Source organism: Stegastes partitus, unplaced genomic scaffold (genome assembly GCF_000690725.1).
Source record: "Stegastes partitus isolate 25-593 unplaced genomic scaffold, Stegastes_partitus-1.0.2 Scaffold1542, whole genome shotgun sequence".
Lineage (NCBI taxonomy): Eukaryota > Metazoa > Chordata > Actinopteri > Pomacentridae > Stegastes > Stegastes partitus.
In genome coordinates, this window is record NW_007579273.1 from 163,881 (window position 1) to 174,573 (window position 10,693).

General features: G+C 42.5%; 1 protein-coding gene across 5 annotated transcripts in view; it reads left to right on the plus strand.

The window, feature by feature from the left end:
• Window positions 1-8,879, plus strand: part of rnf111 (ring finger protein 111) — a 29,930-nt gene extending 21,051 nt beyond the window's left edge. For 3 of the 5 annotated variants that reach the window (XM_008300449.1, XM_008300447.1, XM_008300448.1), the window contains 8 exons: window positions 111-468; window positions 550-675; window positions 857-974; window positions 1,498-1,578; window positions 3,882-3,977; window positions 4,262-4,348; window positions 4,769-4,872; window positions 7,219-8,879. In XM_008300449.1, the coding sequence (XP_008298671.1) occupies window positions 111-468; window positions 550-675; window positions 857-974; window positions 1,498-1,578; window positions 3,882-3,977; window positions 4,262-4,348; window positions 4,769-4,872; window positions 7,219-7,336 (1,088 nt within the window). In that variant the 3' untranslated portion in view covers window positions 7,337-8,879. The remainder of the gene's footprint in view (window positions 1-110; window positions 469-549; window positions 676-856; window positions 975-1,497; window positions 1,579-3,881; window positions 3,978-4,261; window positions 4,349-4,768; window positions 4,873-7,218) is intronic. The other 2 variants (XM_008300450.1, XM_008300451.1) reach the window with 2 other exon arrangements.
• Window positions 8,880-10,693: the final 1,814 nt, after the last annotated feature.

The following is a 10,693-nucleotide window of genomic DNA, read 5'->3' on the forward strand; positions in this document are numbered from 1 at the left end:
TTTCCATGAGATTTTCTTTATTTTTTTAACAAAGTTAAAAATTTTTGCCAGCCTCGTCGTTCCGCGTTTAAAGATGTTTCACCTCATTTTTTCCCCTTTCTCTTACCCAGACGGCTCCCTAACACGTTCACTGCATCATCAGCCTTCCTCCGCCTGCCCTCACTCTCATGGGAACCCACAGCTCACACCTCAGCCCCCTCCGCAAGGCGAGTTCGTCATTCCCCACACCTTTCATGCACCGCTGCCATCCCACCCTTCGGGCCACGCCGTGCCCCCTGCCCCTCCCCCTCCCCTGTCCACCCACCACCTCTCTACTTCAAGTGCCCCACTGGCCCAGCATCTTCCCACGGACCACCAGACCCTGCCGCACCATTTGCCGGCGCTGGGGGCTTCGGTGCAGAGGCTCCATCAGCACGAGATGCTGCAGAGGATGGAGGTCCAGAGGCGCAGGATGATGCAGCACCCAACGTGAGTACTGCCGTCCTCCAGCACAGATTGAAGACACAAGAGTTGTTCTTTTTGGAACCTGAGTTTTACTTTTCTTTGCAGACGAGCACACGAGCGCCCGCCGCCCCACCCCCACAGAATGCACCCCAACTACGGCCACGGACACCACATCCATGTGCCACAAACTATGTCTTCCCATCCTCGCCAGCCTGAGCAGAGAACAGCATGGTCAGTACCCGGCAGCCACGAGGCTCGCAAACTGTTGGTTTTAGCGTTAATTCCACCCAAGTTTCCTATCAGCAAATCCAATATTATGAATGTTTAATGCGACTGTGGTTCCTCAGTTTTATCTTCAGGCCTGGTAGAGAAAGTATTGATGTAATAATGACTCATCACTGTTTACCAACAGGGAGCTCGGCATCGAGGCTGGAGTAACCGTGGCACCGTACGCTTCGGGGCATCTGCACTCCCACCTGCCCCACTATCACCCTCCCCCAAGACTGCACCACTTCCCTATCCCCTTCATGGTGAGAGGAACCCTCAGAACACATGCATCCATTAGCATACATGAAAACGAATCACTTTCGTATGAAGTCTGGCTAAGATTAATGGTGTTGGACCCTTATTTATAACATCAGTTATTTCAAGGATGGTTTAGTGAACCACATGAATAATGCATCAGCAATTAATAGTGGCTCATCAAGCATTTCAAGTGCACACTCAACAAATCCAGAATCCTTGAGACACATCCAGGGCGAATACAGTCGGCAGGTTCCTGACGTTATTATTACATTGTTATTGTAGAGTTCATCATTTTAAATCGTATACATCTGTGGCCTTCGTCGATACGGATTCGCCTCGCAAGCACTTCAGAAAAATAAATACTTATCTTAAAATTCAACTTCACAAACACCACATGGACATCTTTCTCAGAGAACAGCAAGTGTTCTTCACATAGAATACAACTCTGGGAAGATGTACACATGAATCCAAATGAAAGACTGTACTCAGAAGTAACCTGTTGTGCATCTTCTGCTTCCCTCCTCGCAGCACACTGGCATATCTGAAGTGACCTACCCGCACATTAGGTACATCTCATCTAGAATGACTGGTTTTGGAAGAACCTATGAGGTGAGGACCGCTTCTGTTTGTTCCTAAATGAGTAAATGTAAAGCCAGGGGACAGATACGGCAGATATACAAATGACAGTTTCGTTTACCGCTGCTGACGTTACTGTTAACTTTATATGAGCTTGACTTTCATCGTTATTTTGATCCTGTCGAAAATAGGACGATTGTTGGTTTGTTAGTAGTCAAAATGTGTGCAGCAATTCAATAGACACGCCCCAGAAAGGAAGAGAAAGGGTGAGTGTTTATACGAGGAAAGTCTATAGTTCTATAGTGTGAATGCAAGGTTTGTTTTTTCTCCCAAAATATTTTTATTGAGGAAAGTAATGGGAAACAACAACGAGAAATACAATCCACTTTTCCTTTTCTTTCTTTTTTGACAACATACATTCATACATGTAGATACGCAGGCATGAATGCATACGAGCACAAATATATGCCAACATTTAATCACACACATGCACATAAGAGCAAAACAAACCCCCCTCCCATCCCACCTCAACTCAGCACAACATGACCAACGTACAATATTGGCCATGCAAAATATATGAGACACAAACAGTTCGGGAATGTCAACGCAAGGTTCTTAACTCATTAGCTTTTTTTTTTTTCTTCGTTCAAGAACCCCAATTCACTGTCCGCCGCTATAGCTCACCTGGTTGAGCTGGCGACCCACGTACAGGGGCTATAGTCTCCATGGGTTCAAATCCCGCTCACGGCCCTTTGCTGAACCCCTTCCCCCATTTTTCTACCCCACTTTCCTGTCTCTCTTTCAACTGTCCAATCCAATAAAAGCAAAAAGGCCAAAAAAATGAAAAAAAGAACCCCAACTCACTATTATTAGATTCATTTTAGTTTAAAGCAATCTTCTTTTTCATTTTTCTCTCAATATAGTGGTATAAAAGTGCACACAATTACAATTATTTGGCAGATTCTGCACATATCCATGTGTGATAAAAGGCAAAATCTGGGTTAGAAGACGAGGAGGAAAGTATGTAAAACAAATCATAAACATACGTACATCTGCCGCTGGGATTAACACTGCCTCTTATTTATTCCACACATTCGCCCGACCTCAGGCTCCTTCGACGCCTCAGTCACACACAGCTTCATGTGTTGCAGGATGCAGGACAGCCAGAGCTCAGTTATATGCAGAGCAGGTTGGCCGTTAATTGCGAAGTTTGACCCCCTGAGCTCTGGTCTGCATGTCAGAGTGTCCTTGAACAAGATGCTAAATCCCAAATCGCTCCCAAAAAACGTGTGGGAAAGTTGTTTTGAACAGAAGCGCCTGCCAAGTGAATTTAATTTAATTTCACTCGCCCGTGCTCGCTTCATTTCTTTAATCATCTCAGGGGTCAACAACATGTTGACTCGGTAGGTAACAACAACCCCGATGCTGCATAGAAAACTGCACAGAAAGTAATTTAGATCTTTTTGGAGGTGTGTTCACGCTTGCATGCAACCATTGACTAAATTCAAATAATCATCTCATCCATTACTTTTTTTTGCTAACTCATTTAGCTGAAGGATTTAACCACTAATTGGATATTAAGGTCTTTTATTTTAAAATAGACCCACCGTGTTCACTGGCGTGGGGGTCCTGGTGTAAACAGGAAGCAGAGGGTTGGTTGCTTAGTTGTAGAAAACGCTCTGGAAGACGACCAGCGATGGCAAAAAAGTACGAGCACAGATTTCCTTCAGTGTACAAACAGCTTCTAGCGTCGACAACAAGGTCAGCAGCGCTTGGAATTCTGTTATCCATGTTCAACTGAAGACCTCCTCTGGTGAAAATCCAGCTTTTTACCTCGTTATCATGTCCATATGGTGGGGTTTTTATACACATCATGAGTTAAATCAGCAGACGACACCATGGCTGAGCGTTTTCACCTCCAAGATGACGCTTTCAAAATCACAGATTCAGACTTCTGGGGCATAAATCACTGAATTAACCCAACACGTCGTAGCGTAGAGTAGCTTCACAGCGTTTGAGCAGAGTCGTAGGTGAGCTGTTGTGCTTGAGCTGCAGCTGGCGGGGCGGGTGCATACCTGATGCAGGGACTTTGACAGCAAGCAGCGGCGTAGAGTTACATGTAAGACATTTTAAGAAGCGACAAAAAACATCTAACTTCGACTCACACAGAGATGAGTTTTTAACCCTTTGTGGGGCACGTGACCATATTTGGTAGCTTCCTCGGATGCTGTAGAAGCCAATAATGTAATAACTGCTGTTTAGCGCACGCAAGAGAAACCTCAGTTTGTCCAAACGTGTCGTCTGTCGGCCTGAGAGTGTGTTTGTACCTCCACCAGGACCTGCTGCATTTAGAGGAAAGACTGGGGACTGTGAACCGAGGAGCCTCTCAGGGAACCATAGAGAGGTGCACTTACCCACACAAGTACAAAAAGGTGAGCAGCGGTCAGCGTGTGTGTGTGTGTGTGTGTGTGTGTTTCTATGTGTACATGCTTGTTTAATAGCCTCTGACGATGCTGTGTATGGTTGTGCATGTTCTGTTACAGTTTATTCTGGGACAGAGTGCGCAGTGGTCTTTTGTGCTCACGTATGCTGTTCTTAGAACCTACTGTAGTTGTCTTTTTTCTACCAGTTGTGAAGTTATTGTTGGGGGAAAGTTTCCTTAGAGGTTTCCAAATGTATCTAAATAAGCAATCTAACACCCTGCCACCCAATACAGAAGGTGTTGGAGAGAGACATTGACCAACAGTTAACCCCTGAAGCTTGGGCATCTATTGGGAAAAATATGCACGCAACCCCAGAATCGGTGAGAAATAATGAACAAATCAATCTGGAAACATGTCTCTGCTCACATGTACAGTAGATGTTAGTGGTAGTCTTGGGGGCCAGGGGATTCGGCTAATAACTTTGATTTGAATAGTTTTGATTTGTTTAGCTTTAGAGACAACACATAGATTTTTTTTTTCTGTTTCAGGACAAAATGACCATTCTCTCTGTCCCCAAATTTAATGGTTTTTGTCGAAGTGTTTTTGTTTTTTTTTATAACATAGCTATACCACTTTATCTTTAACATGATACCTTTAATACTACTTTGTATTTGTAATGTTACCGCAGTGTTTTAGTTGAGCAGTTTTGTGTTTAACAAAGTGAATTAATAGGACTTGTTAACCATCTGCTATCTGCCGATCGATCCAAAGTCACGTCTCCCAACGTTTCTCACGAACAGAGGAAGCTGCACGGTAAGCAGGACGAGGACGAGGGCGCAGACGAAGACACGGAAGAAAAATGCACCATCTGTCTGTCGATACTGGAGGAGGGGGAGGACGTCAGGTAATCGCCGGCCCTCCTGGGCGTCCGGCCCACTTGTTGCATGCCGGTTTTTGCTCCGTTATGCTTTTAAGTCGCGCGCAGACAGGTGGGACGGCAGGTGTGGTTGTTCCATTTTTCCCCCTACTGTCTCGTGAGATGCTTTTTTTTTTTTTCCTTCTTCTTCTCTAAAACCCAAAGGTATTCGAGTAATCAGCAGAAAATCCCAGAGTGCCTTAAAATTACCGGCCTCATGGAGCTGCTTTTTGGCACACGCTCTGGGTTTTAAAGAGGATTTTCTGCCCTCTGTTGGTGTGAAAGGAAGGCATGTTTAAATGCAGTTTTTAGAAATAAATTAAGTTTGTTTGGAACTTATTAATTTTAAACTAATTTAATGTGAATCTAATAACAGCGAGCTTGTCTTCTACTCAGTGAAAGACTGGCAGGAGTCCATGGCATCATCTTGAAAGCAAATTTGACGTCGTAGCTTTAAATGTAGATCAGAGTCTGTACATGAAAACTGAAATATGTGAAGACAAACGACGGATCCTCTGTTTACTGTCTACAAATTCCATGAAAAGACCAAAACCTTAGAAATGTTTTACATTTTTACCCACTTTAGCCCAAAAACAAACCTGAAGGTGACAAACAGAATCTCACAGAAGACACCAAGTACTTCATACAACGTCAGAGAACCTCAGTTATTGGTTTAGATGCAGCTGCTCATGTGGGATTTTAGCTCAAGATTTCTGTCCTCAAAAGCTACAAAACCTGTAAATCAGCGGTCCCCAACCCGTTTTTGCACCACGGACCGGTTTTAAGCAACATTTTCTACAGACCGGTCATCGCGCACATAGAAAAAAATAATTGTTTTTTCTATTTAAAAGTTTCATAAATGAATAAAATTACTTGCTAAGTCCATATTTACTTCTTCTATCTATCTACTTCTTCTGTCTCAGTATCGAGTCTCTTTCCAGAGAAGCTGAGATGTTTGTTCTTTTATTTATTTCGGCAGCGGTTAGACTGACGGCTTCGTTTAACGGCCGAGTGTGAAAACTAATAAGAGTCAAGTGCGAGAAACAAGACGGGCACGATGGGAAGACGAGCTCGTTGTTTTTCAAGATAAAACACCCTGCAGACTCCGCTGGAAATAAAAATAAACCAGTCAAATGTTTTTGTTCTTTCTGTGCGGCCCGGTACCAAATGACCCACGGTCCGGTGCCGGTCCGCAGCCCGGTGGTTGGGGACCACTGCTCTAAAACACCCAGATTCTCCCTCAAGTTTCTAAGCAGTGGCTTGTAGAGATGTCTGAAGATTCTCAGTCATCCAGGTCGTGGTTTTCATCCAGGTCGTCTGCCACAGTGGAGTTCGTTAGGGTCCATAACGGGGTACTAACGACTCGCATAACGAGTGGGAGGAGCAACAAACCCCCAATTGAAACCAAATCTCAGGTGTTAATGGATCCTTTAGGATATAAGTGTCTGGAACTCCCAACTAGTCAGTCAGACCTGATGAAGCCTCTTGGATGAGAGGTGGAACGTCTTCAAGGAACTCAGGCTACGATTAATCCACCAGAATAATGGCTTGTAAATAATCATCTTGTTCAGGACGCAGATTAAAATCAAGTGTTGCAAGTCGATTTGTTAGAATAAAAGTTGTATCTACGTTTTTTTTCCACAAATGGAGAAAAAAAAAAGAGGATCACAAACGTATAGTTTCTTTTATTTTCTTTACCAAAACGTCCAGTAATTTTCCCCCAAACAGCCGACTAACGCGGTTTCAGCTCAAACAGGAGTAAACGCTGCGTTTGTCGGGGACTATTTTCGGCCGTAGATTTGATGCGCCGCTGAGTATTTGGAGCAGCAGGATGATTTATGTGGGATCGTCTCAGAATAAACGTGTTTGTGTTCATGGTAATGAAGGAACATGTCATCCATTGGAAAGGTGTGACTGGTTGTTTTTTTTGTTTCCTCCTCGGAGCAGAGAGCCAAGATTGAGGCATCAGTGCTGTTTGTTTGCCTGTTTTCTCAGGACGATTAAAAAAAAAAACTACCTGCAGGAATGTCTGAACACTTGGTGAGGAGGTGGAGCAGGGAGAAGCCGTTGAGTTTTGGGGCAGATTTTTGTTAAATTTCTGCCCCTCTAGAGCGCTGTGATAGAGACAAATCAAGCCGGGTTGGATTCATTCACTGCACTTTTCATGGGATTTGGTGATAATAGCAGACGTGATCTCTAAACAAACAATTAAGCAGGATGTCGTTACGATTAGAAAACTATCCCGACCAGTTCCAGAGCAAACAGGAAGCAGCTGGTTTCATTGTGTCAGCAGGTTGATTTAAAACATTTGTCTCTCTGTGTCTCTCTCTGCAGACGTCTACCATGTATGCACCTCTTCCATCAGCTGTGTGTGGACCAGTGGCTCCTCACCAATAAGAAGTGCCCCATCTGCAGAGTGGACATTGAGGCGCAGTTGTCTGCCGAGAGTTGATGCTGTTTGTTTTTTTTTTCTTAATAACAACTTCTTTTGTTGAAGATTTTATTTTGAGATCATATTAATTTTCTCTTCAGTACTGCAGTCAACCAAAGATGGCATGAATTACCTGCGCAGCTCTACTACGAGAAAATCGAATAAATTTAAAAATAAAAAAAAGAGACAAAACAAAACAAAACAACAAAAAAAAAGCATCGAGCCTAGAGTGCCAGCTATCACATTATTACTACAACAGCTAGGATTCTCCATTAAGGGTTTAAGATTTTATTGTATTTATAAAAGCTTTTATGTAGCTTTTGATTGTTTCCTCAAGTGTCATTTTCGTTTCTCTGCATGTTTCCTTGCAATGCATTTCTTTGCACATATAACGCGGGCTCCAGGCGGCCCGGCGAGTTGCAGGTGAGGATAGCTGCTCTAGTAAAGACGCATTTCTGTAAACAACCTAATGCCTTGCTTTACTAGAATAGAATGTCAACCTCCAGTTTTGAGAAAAAACAAAAAAGATTTTTTAAAAAAAACAACATTGCAGGATTCATTTTACCAATCATTGTATTGATTAGTTTATGTTTAGAAGATGTGGATTGTTAGTGAAAGATGTTTTTTTTTTTCTTTTCTTTTTTTTAAAGTCAAGACATTCCTAACTAGGGAAATATGTTAACAGATCAGCTGCTGTATTAGTGCACACCCAGTATTTCTAGAGTGGAAATAAAACTCCGATGTTCACCTCACTCCCAGAATATGCACATGCTTTTGCTACACCGTTAACCACCATCCCATGTATTTTAGAGAACAAGAAAAAGAATGTCACGTCCCTCTTTATCTCTCTCTCTCTCTCTCTCTCGACTGTTTTTTCTAACCTGATCGATTGTCGGCAAACTGCTGTGAATCTTTTCTTTCTTTTCTCGTCGGGGAGGTTTCCTTCCTTCCTGCGACGCTTAACTCGGTTTCTGTCGGATGATCTCAGGTCTACACGTGTCTAAAGTAATTTCACACAAGCCTGCAACCTGGGATCATTTTTTTATTATTTTTATTTTTTGGGGGGGTCAATCTGACACTGGCAGTGGCGTTGACTTTTCATTTCCTGTGTGTGTGTTCAGAGGGAAATACACAGCTCAATTTGAGATAAATATTTACTGTTCGTTCTCACTCTTGGAAAACCATTTTAGCCACCCTCCCTTTTTGTCTCTCTGTAGTTGAGCAGCGGCGTCCGTTTAGGCTGCTGCGGACAGAAAAAAAACACTAATACTGTTGACTAACTCACTCGCATAGACTTGCACAAGAGAGAAAAAGGTAGGAGAGTAGTAGTGAATATGTCAGTGCGCCGAGGCCATGTATTTCCACTCTGACGAATATTTAAAAAAAAAAAAAAAATGGAGAAAAAAAAGAAAAACAAAACAAAACAGATATTTTGAATGGAGTGTTGAAATGCAGTACTTAAAGCAGGTATCCATGCATTCATTGACTTAAAGGCACCAGGATCATATTCTGTGGGATTTATATTAGTTTTAAAAAATAATATTAATAAACTTGGATAACTCTTCATCGAGTCCTCTCCTCTTTGAGAACGAGTGAGTGTTGTCGGAGCTGAATGGATGGATTAGAGCTTCCAGAAAGCACAACTTTGTGTATTTAAAGTGTTTTATCCAAACTTTTAACCCATACGACACAGAGAAATGCATCCAATCATCACATTCCAGAAGAATATCTTTGTTAGGACTTTTATTTTGTAGGATGTCTTCTCCTTCACTAAACTGTCTTCTTAGTTGTTTTTTAAGATTACACAATTTCAGTTCAGTTATTTATTTCATAAGATATTTGACATAAATAATTTGAAAGCAAGATTTAACAGAAGACAGAAGAAATGCAGATTAACATCCTTTTTGCTACTTGGTACTGGTTTTAATAGTTAATATTAAATATTTAGTACATAAGAGATAAGCAGATATGTGTTTTTGAGGTGCTGAAAGGTGACTCAGTCGTCACCTCACAGCTAGAAGGTCGCCGGTTCACGTCCCGGTGAGGACACCCGGGATCTTTCTGCGTGGAGTCTCCATGTTCTCCCTGTGCAGCGTGGGTTCTCTCCGGGTTCTCAGTCTTCCTCCCACAGTCCAGAAACATGCTGAGGTTAATTGGTGATTCTAAATTGTCCGTAGGTGTGAATGTGAGTGTGCTTGGTTGTCTGTCTCTAAGTGTAGCCCTGTGATAGACTGGTTACCTGTCCAGGTGAACCTGCCTTCACCCTGAGTCAGCTGGGATAGACTCCAGCCCCCCCATGACCCCAGTGAGGATTAAGCGGGATATAGATGATGGATGGATGGATAGTAAATGGTAGATGGTCTGCGCTTTCATAGCACTTTACAATATGTTTCTCATTCATCCATTCACACACATTCATCTACCAATGGTGACAGAGCTGCCATGCAAGATGCTGCCTGCCACTGGGAGCAACTTCAGGTTCAGCGTCTTGCCCAAGGACACGTCGACTGTGGAGGGGATCGAACCACCATGTGATTGGAGGACAACCAAATGTTGTTGGCTGTAGAGCCTGAGATGTTTCCTGATCTTAGAATTATCGGTGGACCTTTTGTAGGAGTCACATCCCACAGACTGATAACGGTTATAAGCTCAGTTATGTAGTTCGGTTTAATTTTCTACCACTAATTCAGGGCACTTGACATACTGACAGTAAAGTCAAGAGCTTCAATATGATATGACACGGTTCTATCTTTATTAAGCCTCTGTCATTTTGTCACTCTTCTCATTATTTCCTAATTTAGTATAAAAAATTAAATACTAACTGGAAAAAAAAGTCAATCCTGCAAGAAAAAACGGCCAACTGTATTAATAATTACAAAAATAATCGCATGTTAAATGAAGATTGGTTTGTTGGTTTCTGCCTCTGATGAGTAAATAAAACACCTGGTAAAGCAGAAGAACATCTGTCTGGCTTATAAACCAGGTATGAAGGACGACGGTGTTCCATAAATTGACCTAATTCTTTATTTTTAAGCCAAAAAAAAAAAGCATCATAATTTAAAAAAATGGAAAATTTACTGAACTGTTCGGTTGCCTGGAAACAGCCTCTGAGGATAAACAAACTCGCTCCCCTTGAACACAAAGCGAGATAACCGTCAGAGGGACTGAGGTTTTCCATCCTGCACTCAGAGACGAAGGTTAAAACTCATTATGTGGCCACAACAAATGCAGAGAATGGAAACTGAAGCTGGACCAAACAGTTGGACTGTGGAGATGAAAGAGGCCAAATTAATTCAGCTTCTCCTGACATACTACAGGTTTTTATAATGTTATGATGCCACACAGCAGAAGTAGAGACTGAGCGATGCAGAAAGGAAG